The following is a 20411-nucleotide window of genomic DNA, read 5'->3' on the forward strand; positions in this document are numbered from 1 at the left end:
ATAGGATATCATCTTGTTGACTGTGATCAAGCTTGACACATTGTAGCTAATTAAAAAGCATTTAGAGTGAAAGAATGACTGTCTTTAATGAAGTATTAAAATAATAAACATATTAGGAAATTGATAATAAGATCCAGTTAAAATTTTCTAAAGGAGTTTTACTCTATTATGATATCAATGTGTTTCCCAGAAGTTTCTCAGAAAAATTTCTTCCAATACACCAAACTAAAGCATTTGCCACGTAGTGACCACGTGCAAGTGTGCTGTGTCCACTCGATAAGATTTTGTAATTATTATAGACTAAACCAAAACCTGAGCCAAAACAACAATAAAAAACACTACAAGGTTTCACATGTAATATGATCTAATGTAATGTAACATAATGTGATGTGATACAATGTAATATATAATCTTTATCACTGACGTGATGAACAGCACCAGATACTTCAGAGATCACAGCTTACAGCAAAGTATGGTAATTGATTATGACCAAGAAACTATAACTATATTTTATATGATTTTAAGGAAAATAAATAAATAAGATAATAAAATCTATTTTAAAAACCAGAAAATGCCATAGCTTTTTAGAAAATTCATGTCATTAACATTTTCTTTTCTTTTTAGTTAAATTAATATTTATTAAACCATTAATAATTTTACAAAAGCTAATGTGAACTGGGGTTATAGCTCACTTGGTGGAGTAGCTATTGGCTTGGTCTTCAACAGAACACTAACAAAATGGTATGGTGCTATAAATCCTCACCTACACTGAGAGAATCTGTCTCAAAAACAGAAAAGCAAACTAATGGCAGTAACCCTTCCTCTACTAAAGCTACTGAGAAGTTTAAAAGACATTGAAAAAAATCTTTTTGTTCCACTAGCAGTTTAATTTTATACAAGACTTATAGTACGCTATAAAACATAAAAGCAAACATTCTATATGTGGTGTATGCACATCTGATTCCAGAAACTGACACAGAGGAACAAAGACTTTAAGTACCACGCCTGCCTGCTCAACATACTGAGGTTATATCTCATAAGCAAAAATTTCCAAAACTTGTGCTTCACCTCTGCACAATGACCATCTGCAAAAACAATCAATTAAACATTCAGAAAATTGAGTGGTTTAAAATAAAATTGAGCAAGTTAAAATCATCATCAAACTGGAAATTAACTCTTAATTGCAAATCTCCACTGAGAGTCAAGAAGCTTAAACATAAAGAAAACATGAAGACAACACACAGGTTGAGAGAGAAAATGAGTAAATAGAAGGTGATTTAGTCTGTCACACTGAGAGAAAATTTGCTGTTACTGTGTAAGTGACATGGAAGGTGTGAAAATTTCTCTCAGTGGGAACGCTAAAAGTCCATGTCCTGAAGGGCAAAGAAAGATTTATCAGGGGACTGACCATGATAAAAAAGAGTTTTTGCAAGCCACAAAAGCAAAACCAAACCTCACAGGAAAGAAACACTCATCCTGAAAATGCCTCATGGCACATTAAGTATTGGCAGGGAGTCAGTTTGGTCGTTTTTATCTTTGCTTTATTCCCATCTTTGGGCCACATAATAGAGTCCACAGTAAACCTGGTCTCAGGCTATTTCTTGCCAGTAAGTTTAGAAGCCATATCTACTGGGTCATTGGAGACACTCTTAAAAAATTCACAAGAGCAGTGTACATTCTCTCATGATTAATGAAAGATAAGATATACTAATAAAATTTAGAATCATTTCAATTTGCTGCATACAATAAAAATCCGAGGCATACTCTGGCATTAAATTTACTGCCTACCAGGTACTCTAGCATGGTATTATTTCCAGGAAGAAACCCAAATGTTTTGACATTCATGAAAAGCTAGGACAAGGCCCTGTGCAAGAATCACAAATTGCTCATCCAGAAGAAATCAAATGCCTGCTGAATGAGGGTCCGGGGGAAAGAGTCTTCAGAATCTATTCCCCATACCTTCTCTGCATGAAGAAGGACATGGTGTCCAGTCACTATATGGGGTCACGATACAATCCTTCCTACAGGGAAGCAAGCAAGGCCTCACTGTTTCGGGCCGAAGGCTTTCAGGACACCTAGAACAAAGAAAAATATTATTCAGTCCTTAACAATCCACAAAGCCAATTATTTTAATTTGCTACCAATTTTTGTTGCTATATGAGTCGCAGCCACCGTCTCTTTTTTCTGGCATTCATGGCTGCTTTTAACAGGCAATTAATTCACTTCAACCTTACTTGGACAAAGCTACAGAGGCAAATACGAATCCTTAATGACATTCACACTATCTAGAAGAAATATAACCACTGTATCTTTCCCTTTAGGATGATCTCTCCGCTAGTAAACATGTATTATCTAGTATGTACAATAAAAGAATTGTAAGAATTCAAATTATCAATATTAGGACAAAATTTTTTGATCTGTAGCTAAATATTTCATGATAATAGGACAAAAAATATTATGACAGTATTTTTAAATAATAATAATAATAGTTATTATTATTACTATCATATGTATGCATGCATGTGTGTGAATAGAATGTGTGTGGGTATTGACATGTGCCAGTGCATGGATCCTGGTTCTCTGATTGAACATAGGTCATCAAACTAACTTCCTTCCTTCCTTCCTTCCTTTTCTATTTTTTTCTATCTGTTTTTTGAGATAGGGTTCCACTGCACAGCCCCGGCTGGCCTGGGAATCACTTTGAAGACAAGGCTGGCCTCAAACTCAGAGAGATCCACCTGTCTCTGCTTCCCGAGTGCTGGGGTTAAAGGTGTGTGTGTCATGCCCAGTTCTGTATTAGTCACTTTTAAAGAGTAAATAGTGAGTAACAATAATTAACACTATTTTTTCCAATAATTTCTTTATAGTATTTTGCTGATATTTCCTATAATTATTTGCCTATATGTTCTTTCTCACACATAAATATAATGCTCTATACTATTATAAAAATGTGTCCTCTTTTCTTGCCCACCCTAAAGTGGCTCCCTTAACTAAGAATTGTGGTTCCGTGCTCCCCTATCCACCTTTCCTTTATCCCAATTCTCCTGATTCCCCAAGTCCCCCCTCCTTCCCTTCTACCTTTTCTCTCCCCATCTCCCCTTACCCCCATCCCACCCCACCCCCAAAATCCTAATTTTCTCCCCGGCAATTTGGTCTACTTCCCTTAGCCAAGAGGATAACTATATGTTTTTCCTTGGGTTCCCCTTCTTACTTAGCTTCTTTAGATTCACCTATTGTAGACTCCGTGGCCCTTATTTATGGCTAGAAACCAATTATGAGCGAGAACATCCCATGTTCATCTTTTTGGGTCTGGGACACCTCACTCAGGATAGTGTTTTCTATTTCCATCCATTTGCATGCAAAATTTGAGAAGTCATTGTTTTTTACCGCAGCATAGTACTCTAGCGTGTATATATTCCATACTTTCTCCCAACTGCCCAAGATGAGGTTCCCAGTTAGTTCCTTGGGCAGCTGAGGATTGGGAACCTGAAATGACCCTATCCGAGAGCAATACTGACGAATATCTTGCATATCTTCATAGAACCTTCATCTGGTGATGGATAGAGATAGAGACAGAGACCCACACATGAGCACTGGACTGAACTCCCAAGGTCCCAATGAGGAGCAGAAGGAGGGAGAACATGAGCAAAGAAGTCAGGACCACGAGGCGTGCACCCACCCACTGAGACAGTGGAGCTGATCTATTGGGAGCTCACCAAGGCCAGCTGGACTGTGACTGAAAAAGCATGGGATAAAACTGGACTCTCTGAACATGGCGAACAATGAGGGCTGATGAGACGCCAAGGACAATGGCACGGGGTTTTGATCCTACTTAATGTGCTGGCTTTGTGGAAGCCTAGCCAGTTTGGATGTTCACCTTCCTAGATATGGACGGAGGGGGGAGGACCTAGGACTTACCACAGGGCAGGGAACCTGGACTGCTTTGTGGACTGGAGAGGGAGGGGGAGAGGAGTAGGGGTAGGGGGAGAAGGGTGGGAGGAGGGGGAGAAGGGTGGGAGGAGGGGGAGGGAAATGGGAGGCTGGGAGGAGGTGGAAACTTGTTTTTTGTTTATGTTTTTTTTCTTCTTTTCTTAATAAAAAAAATGAAAAAAAAATGTGTCCTCTTACTTTAAAAATTCAGGTTTATTTGGAAGTCGATTTATAAAAATATTTAAGATTTAACATGCCAATAACCTTCCAGCTTAGTTGAGAATAAACTTGGATTTTCCTAATTGTTATGACTCTTTAAAATGTTGGGCAGAAAATGTTTAAGTATGAATCATGAATTATGTGTTTTATGCTTTAGATTTTTATAAGACTAGAATTACAATTTTACTTGAAAACATCTTATGACAAAATACAACATATAATCTAAAGAATTCTTTTGGTATTATAGAGCTACTGGTCAATAATTCTTATTGAAAGCAATTCTTTTCAATAAGGCATTTTATAACTTTAACAATGGGAGGCCATTACTCAATTGCATGCTCTTCAAATATGTAACCTTAAATAAATCAATGGAATTTACAATGTTATCACTGACCCTCTACATATTCTTTTAGTTTGGAAATAGCCACAGCAAGATACTGGGCTAACTGTGGAGAGAAAAATTACCAACAATGAAGTCATTAAGCGAACACACAAAAATAAACTATCCAGCCTAGATCCATCCAATAAACTGAATTCTGACTTCCTTTGGTGAGGCAATTGCTTTAGTCAACCTGCTTCTTTTCCCTGGAACTGTTTGTATTTAGCATTTGTGGTTTAAATCAAAGAATTGATTCCTCCCTCCTCCTAGTCTTATTCAAGGTCAAATTAAACAGATGTGATAGGAGTTGAAGTGTGTTACTTGGGAGGATAGATAAGATCAATAATATTGATTTTGCCATCTCTCAGTAATTTATTTTATTAAGAAGAGTTTAAAACAAGGCATCTATTTGCATTTTTGTTTCAAATGACTGGTATTGGAAAGTGTTCATTGAATTTAACCTAGCATTTAGGGAGAAGGGCAATAACATTTTCTTTTGGACTCACTGACTTGGCTTAATTTTCTACAGTTTTAAGGGCAAAGGAACTCTACATGACTCAAGAAATCCATGGGCATATCCAGGACATTGAAAAACAGCTGTAGGGCATATAAGCTTTTACTGGATTACTGTGGTGGTCTGATTTGAAGCATCAGTACACCCTTCTCATTAAATGATCTCATGACGCTGGATTCATTGGGTTCTATCACACAGAGATCCTTTCACATGTACATGCCTCATCCCAGAACAGCATTTTCTTTTGTAGTAGCTCTAATTTGCAATCTTCGAAAGATAGAGGAAGGCATTTGCAAATCAGTATACTATTGTTCATCCTGTCTGGTCTAGTGAGCATTCTGTCTCTGTTCTCATCCCAGCCAGAATCAGGCTCTGCCAGACTTGGGACTTTCACACCCGCTGCTGCTATCACCATTGGATTTTAATATACTGCAAATTAATTTCCTGAGTGAGATTAAGAACAACCTTAGTGTAGTTCCCACTAACATACTAGTTTGAGTCTACCATAGGAAGTGTGTAGAGTTTCTCAGTTTATATGTATCTCTTTGTCACTTATTTTCTAATATATTTTCAAATTTGAAATGATAAATATAACTAGACTATGGTGCTAAATATCTTCAATATCTGGAATGCTAGCCAGATAAAAGTGTATAATAGGACTCTGATTTATTTCCATATATGAGATCAATTGCTCTCATCCCCTTGGAAAATGTCATAGAACAAAACCAAAATCATGCAACTGAAAAAGGGACAGATAAGGAGAAGGGGGCATAATATGGATGGGGAGAAAAAGAGATGGGAGAAAGAAAGAGTAACTTGAATGCTTTTCATACACCCACAAATTTGTCAAAAAGCTAAAGTCACTGAAGCAAAAAGCTAAAGAAATATCTTGCATTCTTAAAACGGTAATTTCTAATGTTTATTGAATAACTACATCAGAGTTTTTTTTTTCATTATCTATCCCTTTCCATAGCTTTGACAACCAAAGCCACCTGGCTGATAATTAGGAAACACAAGACCACAGTTACACCGATGTAAAACATGTTGGTTGTGCTGTCCACATTCCATATGGCTAAGGACATTTGAGTCACTAAAAACATCATTCTGTTTCAGAAAGTAAATGGGATGTTCCCACTCAAAGGAACATTTGTAATTTTTTTTTTTTTAGAAAATTCACTTGATTTTTCCTTCATGACATCACTTGGTTTTGCTTAAAGTTGTCACAAGATACCCTTAACACTTCTAGTCTGTTTTTTGTCCTTCCCACTAGCAAATTGTTTCCCTTGTTGTTACCATCTTCTTAACCCATAAAAAGCTGATATGTTTTCTACTTTATCACAACATCTGTCTTATCCCAAGGCTCTTTGTTGGAATTAAGTGGTTACTCATTTTACCACTGAAAAATATAAGTTGGCCTTATTACTAGTGATGCAGTATTTTTCTAGGGGAAATGAAAGATGACTTCTACTCAATTAAATAGATTGTCAGCCTCCAAGCCTAGGGATATACAGGAGGTCATGGATGACCTTCACTGCTAAAACTTTGTATATGGTCATTATTGATCAGCCAAGCCTAGAGCAAGACTTCTTTCTCTGCCTCAATAGCTTAAGAAAAGCAGACTGTGTTGCAATAGAGTTGAAAATGGGAACCAGGTAGAAAGGTTTCTATAGAATTTATGGGTCCCAGGTACAAGAGTCAGAAGTAGTTACAGCTTTATCAGCACCTGACACTGAAAACAAACAAATCTTCTCTTGAGGAGAGGAATGGCAAGCATCAAAAAAACTCCATTTAGTGAAGCAAGTAAAGCCCAAGCCAATCCTCCGCATGGCTGACCACAGGATTTACTGCAGATATTCCAAAGGCCTTACTTCTTGGGTCCCACTTGGCCCACGTTGACTCGCACACAGATGACTTTTCGTGTCTGCATGCCCACAGAACATGAGGCCTCCCCGTTCCACGTTGTAGTCGTATTGAAGGATGACACTGATGTGTCCTCTATACACTGACCCCAGGGACCAGTTTGCCAGTGGTACACAGTGCAAGGATGCTCATTGCAGCTGCGCACCTCTTGCAAAGCACTGCTGTTGGGGCAGCGGATTCCACCTACAAAAATGGACAATGATAACAGATGAGACAGATAGCAAAAGGGAAATTCATTGTTCTATCCTCCTAGGAATGTGCAGGGCAGGTAACCACGACGCTGACCACTTGCTGAGCACATAGACTGATACCAGCCTCCTACAAAAGAGGAAAATTATTCTCTTTCATGATTTAGCTTAAAATATAAAGCATACAGTATATATACTAGATATTGAAGATAATTTAGGGAGAAGTCATTGTTCTTCAGAAGAGCCCAACATCAAAAGCAAGGAAGCAAACAGTATTGTTAACTGCAAGCAACAGACAACTTCACACTGTGGGTGAAAATATCTGAACGTGTTTCAGTCACCATCATTTAAACTGAATGTCTTAATGAAGGGTTTTAAATAATGTTAAAATTGAATGAAAATGTAGAATCTTCTAGAGTATTATTGAGAAAACAATGGACTATTAATAGTTGTTCAAATCTATGATGTCATTGGTTGTGTAATGCACCATCATTTTATGTGTTCCAAAGAAAAAGTAATGGCTTGAAGTTAAAATATTAATCAATAATTTCTGCTTATTTCCTATTTTTATGCTTATTTAAATAGTATTGATGACTTAATTCCATGTTTGTTTTTTTTCTGTTAGAAGAAAAGATAGTTCTAAACTTCTCTGTTCGGAGTCCAGATCTTTGAAGTCAGTGTACACTCGTTCACATCAAAGTTTGTGTTCCTCGTAGTATTACCAAGTGTGACATCAAAGATGTTGGTGAGATCAGATATTTCATTTTTCTTAAAAAATCAATACATTTATTCATTTTTTGTGTGACTACATATGTATATATTTATGAATATATATGCATATATATGTATATAATATATATATGAACATACAAATGTCATGGTGTACATGTGTAAGTCAAATGCAAAGTTGTGGGAGTAAGTTATCTTCACCATATGGGTCCCAAACTGAACTTAGATCATCAGGCATGGCGGCAAATACCTTTATCCACAGAGTCGTCTTACCAGCCTAATATGATTTTTCTCATAAAAATTTGTTCCAAGACCTAGAGAGATGGCTCAACCATTAAGAGAATATACTGGATTTGACAAACAATGCGTTATTTGTCTTAGCCAGAACCTGGAAACAACCTAAATGCCCATCAAATGAAGAATGGATAAGGAAAATGTGGTACATTTACACAATGGAGTACTACACAGCAGGAAAAAATAATGACATATTGAAATTTGCAGGCAAATGGGTGGATCTAGAAAACATCATATTGCATGAGGTAACCCAGACTCAGAAACGCAAATATCATATTACTCATTCATAAGTGACTTTTAGACATAAAGCAAAGAAAATCAGCCTACAATTCACAATCCCAGAGAACCTAGAAAACAATGAGGTCCCTAATTAAACCGACATTAATCTAATCTACATGGGAAGTAGAAAAGAGATCTCCTGAGTAAACTGGGAGCATGGGGACTTTGGGAGAGGGATGAAGGGGAGGAGAGAAGCAGGGAGGGGAGCAGAGAAAAATGTAGAGCTCAATAAAAATCAATAAAAAAAGGAAAAACATCTATGAAGGAAAAAAAAGGAGCATACACTGATCTTGCTGAGGATCCCAGTTTGGATCCCAGTTTGCTTCTGTCTTATCAGGCAGGTCACACCTGTCTATGTCTTTAGTTGATTTTGATTCTCTTTCTCTCTCTTTTTTTGGCATATCTGGCATTGTTATTGCAGCTAGAATAGCAGAATTCACTATCATTATAAGCAATGATGCCATACCTTCTGCTTAAGTGCTCCATTTTAGAAATGCATTCGGGGTACAAAGCAATAAAGCCAGTGATGTTAAATGGTTAGATAGACACAACTCTATCTGGTAGACTGGGATCTTAGGGTTAACACTCTAGAATCATTTTTGTGCAGCCATATTGTGTGAATTTTATAGGTGGAGTTCTAATTTGCATTCACAACTGTCAAGTGAATAAAAATAGAAACCCAAGTACAAAACGATGTGACCAGTGTGTTAATGAGGAATGTAAGAAGAGCATGTTTTTTTTTTTTTTTTTTTTTTTTTTTTTTTTTTACCAAATGTGAAAATAAAAACAAAATGTATTGTTAAAGGCAGGGATTAGAGAAATTCAATGCTCACTTCATTGATGATTTAATTCCTGTGGTAACACCAGAGACGACCTCCAGGGATTGGAGATATTTTCAGACTTCCCTCTTATCAGCAGCTAATCAATTGGCAGTTTGTTCATAACAATTTAGAATCTTTCCTGCATTGGTGAATAAGGTTACAACAACAGAGTGACCTGTCCTGAACATTTTCATTGGTGTCCCTGCTTCATGAAGGTAAAGACATATGTCACACTTCATGTCCTGTCTGTTATCATACAGTTTGATGACTCTGGACTTGCTTGGACTTTTAGGATCTGAATACACTGAATTCTAAAACATGCTAATTGTATTGGGGAGAAATAAGCGAGAACGCCTAGCATTCCTTCCTCCAGGTGCTAGATGTATTCAGCCTTAACAAATTTTAATACCATATGTATATGGTATGTATTTATGATATATATATAGTATGATTGTATATAATTAACATATATGATTATGTATAATTAACAGTTCCTTTACATTTAATACTAAAATTTCTGACAAAATGTCAAATTTTTGTACCTATACCATTTTCACTGTAAGAATAAGTATCCTGTTTAAATTGATTTTTAAACTCTGAATTGCTTTTGACACTTGAATTGACTGCTTGGCTTAGGGGGAAAATAATAAGAGAAAGAAAAGAACTTTTACACCATCAGCATAACACGTCAAGGAACTGCAAGATAGCTGTTCAGTTTGAGGACACAAAGGCTATTTATTTTCACGCCCTAATCCACATTAAAGCCACATCAGCAGTTTGGATCTGATGGAGGATCCTTGCACCGATAAATCCTAGTGTGGTCTTAATTATTACAACATTGCAATTTTGAAAGTATGGTTTGTTGTAATCTGCCACTACAGCATCACTATGTTGTTTGAGGGATAATTTTATGTTAGAAAATTGATAACTATAATGTTGAAAGTATTTATGGGAAAACCAAATTTTAGACATTTGGGAGTATTTCCATAGTTACGGAGAAATTATAAAATGTGAATGACAAAATTAGTAACAAGTGAACTTTAAACTGTTCTCAAACATGCAAAAATATAGGCTTTACACTAAAACTGTTACTTAGATTTTTTTAAATAGTTTCAGCAACAGGAAAGAATTTATTTACCAGACAAAACTTCTGTTATATAAACAAATATTTAGAGAGGGGGTAAGGAAGAACTAGGAGGAGTTGAAGGGGTAGAAACTGCAATAAGGATATATTATGTGAGAAAAAAATCTATTTTTAATAAAAAGAAAGAAATAAACATTTATATACAATATAAAATGTGCCAACTATCAGGTGAAACTGCTCTATTAAAGCTAGGGAGATGGCTCATCAGATAATGTTACAAACATGAGGACTTGAATTCAAAGCCCCAGAATTCATTTAAAATACTGGACGTAGCTGCATGATATGGTTACTTCAGCACTGTGAGGCCAGAAACAGAGGCTGAAGGATCGTAAGGACTTACTTTAGTAAGCCTCAACCTTAGTAAGAAACTATCTAAAGTGCATAAAATAGTAGCAATTCAGAACACCTAACATCCTTTTCAGACCTCCATGTGAATGCACAAGATCATAGGCACACACAAATACAAGTGTGCATATATCATACACATATATTCTGTAAAAACAAAGAACAATCAGAATATGTAAAATGTGACATAACTTTTCCTATATGCATCAGTCTTGAAGAAGCTTTGTTAGGTTGCATATCGTGAGAGTTAGGAAATTGCTGCTTCTGGCGTTGATGTACTTACCACTGATATGATAGTTCCAAAAAACCCCTACTCACGACACCAGCTAAGACTCATCACAATAGCAGATACGTAGCCTGAACTGGCCATCTCCTGTGAACAGATTGGTGCCTAGCCCAGTTGTCACCAGAGAGGCTTCATCTAGCAACTGATAGAAACAGATGCAGACCCACAACCAAACATTAGGTAGAATTCAGGAATCCTACAGAAGAAAGGGAGAAAGGTTTGTGGGAGGTAGGGGGTCAATGACATCACAAGAAAATCCACAGAATCAACTAATCTGGGCTCATAGGGGATTAAAGAGACTGAACCAACAACCAGGGAGCCTGCATGGGACTAACCTTAGGATTCTGCATATCAGTTAGAGGTGTATAGCTTGGTCTTTTTGTGAGACTCCTAACAGTGGCAACAGGAGTTGTCTTTGACTCTTTTACTGGCTCTTGGTACTGTACTCCCCATATTGGATTATCTTGCCCAGCCTTAATACATGGGGAGGTGCTTAGTCTTACTATACTATACTATACTATACTATACTATACTATACTATAGCTTAGTATGCCATGTTTTGCTTATAGTCATGGGAGACCTGCCCTTTTCTAAATAGAAATGGCGGAGGAGTGTATTGGGGGGTAGGAACAGAGGGTGGTGGTGAAAGAACAGGGAGGAGAGGAGGGAAAAGAAACTGTAAAACTGAAAACACACACACACAGAGCCCTATTCAATATGATATAGTAACTAGATACCTGTGTATGGGTGTGATACTCATCATTTATGTTGTCTTTGTCAAGGTACACCAGAGGGATCAGAAATAGTTCACTCTAGGATATTGTGATGTGGTAAGGAAAATAACTAAGAAGGGTAGAATGTCTGAGACATACACATGAGGAAATTTTTGTGGAATGTCAGAATTATGTTGAGAGGTACATACTTTAATAACAAGAGAAGTAAGATTCATTGTGTTTTGGAGACTTAAATTTGTCTGGAAGAAGGGGGCACTGGGATGAACTAAGAAGAACTAGAATTTTTAAATAGCAAGTTTCTGAGATGAGAAAGAAGAGATTGTTTTTATCTAAGCAAAATTAAAAATAAATGCAAAAGAATTTGTGTAGGTATGGCTGTGGAGATTAGCATGGTGACATGTCAGTCAGAGTGTAGAGTTGATGTGGGAAATAAATGGCTGCAAAGACAAGGAAGAGGATGGGGTGTCCGCTAGGAAGAGGTGACACTGTGTTTCTACTGTCAGCTCCTGTTGCAGCCCCATCTTCTCATAGCAGACTGTGCTTGGTGAGAAGCTTTGGTCCAGGGCATGGTAAGTGCTTGGGAGAGCTGAATCATAAAGAGCATGAGTAGAAATGGGAAGAAGAGTTCTCATTGTGCAGCCTCCTCAAATTCTCTGAAGCAGGAGGATGGGGAAATGCCACCATCGACTTAGACACCAAGTGCTGTTCGTATCTACACACAACCCGGATCTGTGGTTCTTTGAATTCTCTAAGAAACACAGCTGCTTCATGGCTCAGATAATCAAAATCACTAAATTGTTAAACACGAACATATTAAAATAGAAGTATTACTTCTTCCAAGTTTTCTCTGTAAAATATGATTCCGAAGACTTCTAATTATTTGAGAAAATTGGCGTAATTCTATTCCAATCTGCATCTATTCTCTGCACACGACAGATAAGACAGCACAGTGACATTTGGTTAGTAAAGTTATATCAGGTCATTCTAAATTTTGCAGAAACAAATGTCTTCCCATTTTCACTCTGTGTAGGTGCCTGGATATAATTTTTACCTTTATAAATGAAGTTGGTTGAAGATCTTCACGGGGATTCAAAAAATGAAAAACACTGAGAATTTAACACTAAAGTTTATATTTGGTTCAAACTCATCACATCACTACTTACATTACACACACAACAGGTTCAACTGTTAAAGGATTTCTTTCTTTTGGAACTTGACAACATAAAATTTAAAAGTAGGTTTTGGGACAAACCCTAGTATACATAATATCACAAAGACGCTTATTCAAAAAAAATCACACAATACTTAATTAGTAAGTTCTTGATTTTATATAAGTAGAAAACAAGAAGTAAAATTCTGAGCCCAATATGGGCTCCTTACCTTTCCATGTATATGTAACTGTGTTTGTGTGTGTGTTCATATGTGTCCAGGTATATGCCTGTGTGAAATTCAGGGGTCAGCATCAGTCATTGTCCCTCAGGAACTGTCCATCTTGTATGCATTATGATTTCTCTCACTGTGACTGGGACTCACTGAGTAGGTGATGCTGGCTGGCCAGTAGGCCACAAACACCCCTCTGTCTTTGCTGCCCCAGATCTGGAATCACTAACACACCCCACAACACTAGATTCTTTATACATGAGTATTGGGTATGGTCCTCATCTTTGCATAGTGAACATCTTCCCATGGAGCTCTTTTCGCGACCTCTTACCTCCACCTGGTTTAAATTAAAGTTCTCGTCAATTTTCTCTAGTGTTCATGCCTTGACTATCTCTAGATGTTTCCAATTGTGATTTGGTTTCCTAACGATATTTCTGCATGAATTGTTTTGTAGGTATTTTTGTTTATTGCTGATACTACACTGTATAGTGTTATCTAAGACTGTATGGAGAAAATATACTCAAACTATTTTCATTCTTTTGTTTTCTTTTAAATTCTTTGAGTTAATTTTATAATTGTAGCACAGAGTCAACAATTATTTTCATGGACCGTTTGTAAGATGGTGATGAATGAGGTTCATCACTCTGAACAATTTGATGTATATTTTCTGTAAATAAGACATCCTTCCATACATAAACATATCCAGTACTCTGAGCCCCACTGAATCTTCCAACTATCCCCAAATAGTTGTCATAGCACAAAGATTTAATTCGATATCAATCATCACATTTAGGCATCCTGTTAATTGTTGGTCTCCTTTAATTGGAAACATTACTTCTGTATTTTCTTAACTTTCATAGGCAATTCTGAAGATTTAGTGTTCTTTATTTTATAATTATATAGCACCTTCTTGACTGATGCCTTTTCAGAGTAAGATTCTATGCATGCATTTCTGGCAAGGTTTATCATAAGTAATGCCATGTTGTTATTGAAAAACATTCAGGACATGTGATTTTGAGTTGCTCCATTACTCTCAATTACTTGGATCACTAGATTAAGCAAGATTTGTTTGTAGTAATAAGAGCGGCGGGGCTGCGTCCCCAGCACCCCGGCTGCCTGCCCGGCTAGCTCAGTCGGTAGAGCATGAGACTATCAGAGTAAACGAATGCAGACAGATTGTAAAAATATGTATAGCTTTAATGGCAAAATAGACTTACAGAACCACTGTTCCCGCGGAGACCAGGAAAGCAGAAAAAGGGGCGGCTGGGAGCATGCTTGCCAAATTTATAGGCCAACATTAGCCCGAGGCGAACACGCCCCCTAAGGGGCGGGACTTATCCCTACATTTGTTTCTTTTAAAGACATCTCTATTTCTATTTATATGTGTGTACCTGTGTATATGCATACTACAGTGTGTGTTGGTGCCTGGGAAGCCAGGGGAGTTTCAGGTTCTCTAGAGCTGGAGTTACAGGTAGTTGTCAACTGTCCATTGTGGATGGTAGGAGCTGAACTGTGATCCTCTGGAAGACCAGCAAGTGCTCTCAAGTGCTGGAGCATCTCTCCACCTCCACTCCCTCCACCATGCTATCCTGCAGATACAGTACCCAGTGATGACCCAGTCTCTCCTTAATTGGAAGCAATTATTTTATGGCCAGAAGTAGGCTTCCCCACAAATAAAAGCAGTCATCTCAGGATAGTGATGAAGGTGGGGATTCATAAAATAAGGGCTTTTCCAGGATCTTGCCATAGCAGACCTGGAAACACTATAAACTGAATCACAGCCTGGTCAAATAATAAATGTGTCCCTCTTGCCCTGCCCCAACTCTCCCCATACTTAAACTCATATTCACATTAATAATTAGAAAGAATGACTGAAGGTTAAACCCCTTGCCTTTGTGGTATAGATACATTTATTAACAGTTTACTATATAATCTCCCCCATTTTCTGAACATAATCTATTCAAATTAGAAGGGCTGTTTGACAAGTCAAGAAACATAATTTTCCCTCTGGAAGTCTCCATTTTGTTGTGTTGTTCAGATTCCTTTGGGTAAGACCACCCCCTGGCCTACAGATTACTCACAGTTACGGTTATGTCAAAATAGAATCAGAAACCATGATCTGGGACTGCGGATATGGCCCACAGGTAGAGCACAAAGGCCTAGTTCAATCCCCAGCACATGTGACTGACTTCCTGCTACATTACAGAGACCTCACACTTATGCATTTGCCACTCTCATTGATTTCTTCCTAGAAAAAAAAGACTGTATAATCTCATCTCTAAATACTACGTATCACTTTTATCTTTTGTTTTCCTATAAAATTATCACAGCAGTTTTCATAAAAAGAATCCGAGACACATTCCAAGCTCTAATTTTTGTAGAATAATAAAATACTCACTTTTGCAGACTATAATATTGTTGATTAGAACACATAATTTAAGACTTATGATAGATGTATTTCTTTCAAAAAAGAAAGCAGAAACCATTTTATAAAGCCCGGTATCATAGCTGTCTCTTTTCCTACAAAATTAAAGGTTATTTTCATATCCAGCAAATAACAGGTATTAAGGAAATTTATTTTGCAGATGAGCTCTCCATTAGGTGTCTCACACAATTATGCTATGTTTTGTAAATATCATTGGTGGAGAGCAAGACATCCACTTACAGATATTCAGCCTGCTTTATACTTAAAATGATGTTTTGATATATGCCCTTATGGTATATTAGAAAAGGACGTGCAACATCCCAGTATAACTGGTTTATGATACAGCTACTAGACTTAATTTAAAAATTAATGAAGATGCACCCTTTCAAATTAGGTAGATAATATGTATCAAATACCAGCCATGAATTTCTGCCTTTAAAACATTCAAGACCTTTCAGTGTCTCATCTACAGACAAAATGATCTGCTGCAGTTTTGCAAGCACAGCAAAATCCTTGCTATGTGGCCCGGGGTGAAAAGTCACTCATTATAAGTCACACAGCAAATGTCTGCCAGGAATAATGGGTTTACAGGAAGCAGGGTGACCACAGATCTAATTTTAATGAAACCCAAGACACAATCTGAGATGACAGAGTTTGTAGTCTGAAGGTAGTCTTTTCAAGCTGGAGGTGTTTAGGACAGCACAGAAAAGTTAAGGTTTGTTTTCTCTAAAATTTGTATTTTTCTATAAGTTTTCTATTTTCTTAGCAAACAGTTATATTTTTATTGGAAAATATTTGAGGGGTCTATAAAAATTATAACATTTCCCAAAGGATAACTTTTATATATAATATGTTGTACTTGTATATTAAAGCCGAGGTAATTAAACAGTCTGCAAAGTTATTACATAAATAATAGCAAATATTGTTAAATAAGATTATGAGACACTAATATCAAAAAGCCTGGAAACATCAAAAGGCACAGATGACATAAAATCAATCAAAATCAATTAATTTCGGGGATTAATAGGTATGTATGCTTATTATAAAGAGAAATTGTGATCTGTAAGTCCTAAATGTGACTAAGAAGGGTCATTTAGTGTGGGATGGTACGTGGCACCCTGCATTCCTGAAGGAGCATGGACCTCAATGTGAAACAATTTGACTCCCGTGCTTTCCAACACTTCTGTTATCTTCCAAAAATACAAGAGCTTGACACTGTCTCACCCAGTCACACAGAGGACAAATTAGCATTGGGAGAGCAGCACAGAGGCAATTACTGCCTTGTATTTCTTGGCAATAAAGCTTGTGGGCGAGGTGTGATCTGTAAAAGTCATGCCTTATTCACGCCAGAGGGTGAATCTGTGTTTGGGTCCTGTGGATCTCAGAGCCTGTGCTAAAATACAAATGGTAGAGAACACACACAATGTTCAGCCACGCAATAGCCATGCTAAAAATTAAAATAAACTTTCTTATTTTATAAGTGACAATTCTATGAGACATTAAACTGCCAATGGCTAAAACAAATTACTGAAATAGAAAGCAATGGAATGTTTGGATTTTTAGACCATTTCTCAATTTCTTCTGCTTTGTATACTTTGGATTAAAAAAAAACATGAATTAGAGGCTGAATGAAAAAAAAAATTAAAAATCATTTATTCTTTATTAAACATCCATTTTCAAGGTTAATTATAAGGGATAGAATGAAACCATATAAACAGATATTTAAAGTCTTTCATTGTTGGAGTTCTGTCAGTTTTCATAGAATATTGTCTTACACACGTTACACAGTAAATGGCCATCAGTTTTCAGAAGAAACAGTCAGGAGACTGGAGACCTTACCTTCGTCACCTGCATAGGCCAGAATGGACCGAGCTCGGATCTGTTTCCCTTCTGTAGTTTTCCCTGAGCAGGTGTGTGAACAGGAGGACCATGTAGACCATGCCGTGAGCACACAGTCCTTTGGGCATGGGGCATCACAGGCCACAGGAATGGGAAAGATGGCGTCTCTGCATAGCTGTCTGTCCACTTCTTCTCCTAGGAACCACATTTATTAATATTAAGTCCAGATGTATTAGACTATTGCCCATTAACTCTTAATTAATAACGAAGTGAAAAGAAGACATGGTTGTTATGGTGAAATGTTAAAAGAATATCAGAAAAATACAAACATAGAAACAGATACATAAAGCCCTAGATAAATGAGGTTTCCCTAATTATCAGAGTCAAAGGCACAAAAATCAACATATTACTGAAAGTATTGTTACCCTACAGTATCTTCCCATAAGTGATTTTTACATTTTAAATATTAATGTGCAATAAAGAGCATTATGAAATTGTTTCCCTCCATATTCAGAGGTAAACTATGCTTTACAGTGACAGATAGCTATAGCATGTGTCCGTGTTTTCATGAATCAACTCACAGAAGTGTTTATAAATGTTATTGTTTCTACAAGAGAAGGCGTTTTTATACAACTAGCCACCTTTCTCTTTCTTAACAACCCTCCCCACTCTGCAGAAGTAGGCAGGAAAGGTAAAGAGTAGAATAGAATCACCATGCCAGTTCTTAGGATGGCCACATGGGAAGAGGTAACACTGATGACAGGACAGAGCATGGGCAGAAGTAAGCAAGTGTCACCCAAATGCTTTAGAGTCATTGACAGTTTCAATGGGTCTTTAGGTATAAAGCTGTTTCTTTACAGCAAACAACACTTCATATAACACTCTCTACCATTGCCCCAAAACTCTAGAAAGCTACATAGCCAACACATGTGGTTTGAATATGAAATGCTTACCACAGGCTCATGTCTAAATGATTGGCCCCAGAGGGTGGTGCTGTTTTGGGAAGGCCTGGGGACTTTAGGAGATGGCCCCTGACTTGAGGAACTGTGTGACTTGGGGAGAGGCATATCTTTAGGGTTATATTCTGCAGTTCTTCTCTGCTTCCTGTCCTCCATAAAGAGGATAGCCTTTTTCTCCTGCCATGGTATTCTGCCTCATCATCAGCCCTGAACCAATGCAACCAAGGAGCATGGATTTAAATCCCTCAAGCCAGGAACCCAAAGGAACAATACTTATACTTCACTTCAAGTTCTTTTCCAGGTATTTTGTCACAGTGATGAGACAGGTAACTAAGACAATGTTTGTTAATGTCTTAGGAGTGAATGACATGAGATAAACAAAAGGCCAGAGAAAAGAAAACATTATTGTTAATAAATAACAAGGAGAAGAAAGAAGACTGTGAGAAACATGGATAACAGAAGATGTCTGTTACAAAGTCGCGACTCTGTTGCCTTGGTTACAAATGTGCTCCTAGGTCACACTGAGTAGAACGAAACAACATATCATGTAAGCCATTGAAAATCTTTCTTCTGTTTGCTGTGGAACATATCCACAATCCTGGATGATCTTATAAAAATTGTGAGTGTTGTATTAGACATTCAGGGGAGAAAGGTCCCTTACTGTGCTGTTCTTGACAACTATTACACCAACAAATCCCAACTAATTTCTCTGGTTGAAGGCTAGGAACATTTTGTGCTGCACACTGCTTTAGACACGTCTTTGAAAAGTGGCACAGAAAATTGGAAGTAAATTGGAAATGTGCTAACATGTTGATAACTACTGTTTTGATGGGCCTTTTACGTTAGAAAAAAAATCAGAAGTCAATCGAAGTGTATTTATAGCCACTACTTTGTAAGATCCTAAATTATCAGATTTCTTCACTATTTATAGCCACTACTTTGTAAGATCCTAAATCATCAGACTTCTTCACTAGTAGAAAAGGTTCATTAGAATTACAACGAGGCAGCAAGGCCTCATTCTTTAAAGTGGGGCTGGGACAACCTGTCCACACATAATGGGGCCCAAACCAGGTGGGGTCTAGGACAGCCTGGCCACACAAGGTGCCCAGGCCACAAAGCTGCGGTGGCAGGCAGCACCAGGTTTCAGGAAAAGCTGTAAGTTGACATACCACCCATGGAGGACCAACTTCTGAAAAGCACCTGACAGTCCAACCATTAGATAAGATTAGATAGGACCACCAGATGTCCCCGAGTCCAGGACTCAATTTACTCTCCTTTTGCCAAGACACCTAGACAAATGTCAGCCAATCAGGGTCCTAAACCCTGGAAGTCCCCTTACCCTAACTTCTACTATGATAAAAACCATATCCTGACTGGGCTAGGCACTCTCTACTCTCAACTGTTCTGTCTCAACAGATGGAGAGTTCAAATTTAAGGTCAAATACAGGCTCTTTGCTTTTATATATAGGGCTCGGTCTTCTAGTTGGTTTTTGGGGGACTCCATGATCTGGGCATAGCATTTCTACTAGCTGCGAAGTTTGGCATATAACCCAATAAGACAATATGATTAATAGGTGGATACATAAATGTTAAGTAGAGTAGGAAATCATGATTGTGTAATAAGGCAGTTAACAGTTTATATTTTATAATTTACATAGTAATAATAATAATAATAATATCTTTTTCAATTAAATTGGACTTTTTCTTAGTCAAGGGATTATCTTTGTTGTTACATCTCGCCTCTCTCATTTCTTGTCCTGTGGAATGATAGGAAACTTTGAAAATGCAGCTGATAGTTAACAAATGTGACAATTCATGTCTTTTCCAAAAATTTCCAGTCACCTCACTCAGAAAGATATAATTCTGCAGTAACTGGAGTTCATGCCAAGAATACTGTAATGGCTTAAGTAAAATGCTGTAGGTCCATGAGTGGCTGCAGCAGGCAGTGGTCCTGAGATCATGCAGCAGGTCCCCTAAGTGGTGGCAGGCAGGGGGCCATGAGACCACGCCCAGGTCCCCGAAGTGG

At 37.5% G+C, this 20411-nt stretch overlaps 1 protein-coding gene across 1 annotated transcript in view; it reads right to left on the minus strand.

Moving 5' to 3' along the window:
* Thsd7a (thrombospondin type 1 domain containing 7A) overlaps nucleotides 1–20411 on the minus strand; it is a 401309-nt gene that overhangs the window by 73710 nt on the left and 307188 nt on the right. The window contains exons 7-9 of the mRNA XM_041675563.1: nucleotides 17427–17621; nucleotides 6911–7145; nucleotides 1960–2075 (exon numbers count right to left, since the gene is read on the minus strand). Coding sequence (XP_041531497.1) covers nucleotides 1960–2075; nucleotides 6911–7145; nucleotides 17427–17621 — 546 coding nt within the window. The remainder of the gene's footprint in view (nucleotides 1–1959; nucleotides 2076–6910; nucleotides 7146–17426; nucleotides 17622–20411) is intronic.

Source organism: Microtus oregoni, unplaced genomic scaffold (genome assembly GCF_018167655.1).
Source record: "Microtus oregoni isolate MIOR12 unplaced genomic scaffold, Mior012 000026F_ref0000081, whole genome shotgun sequence".
NCBI classification, from domain to species: domain Eukaryota; kingdom Metazoa; phylum Chordata; class Mammalia; order Rodentia; family Cricetidae; genus Microtus; species Microtus oregoni.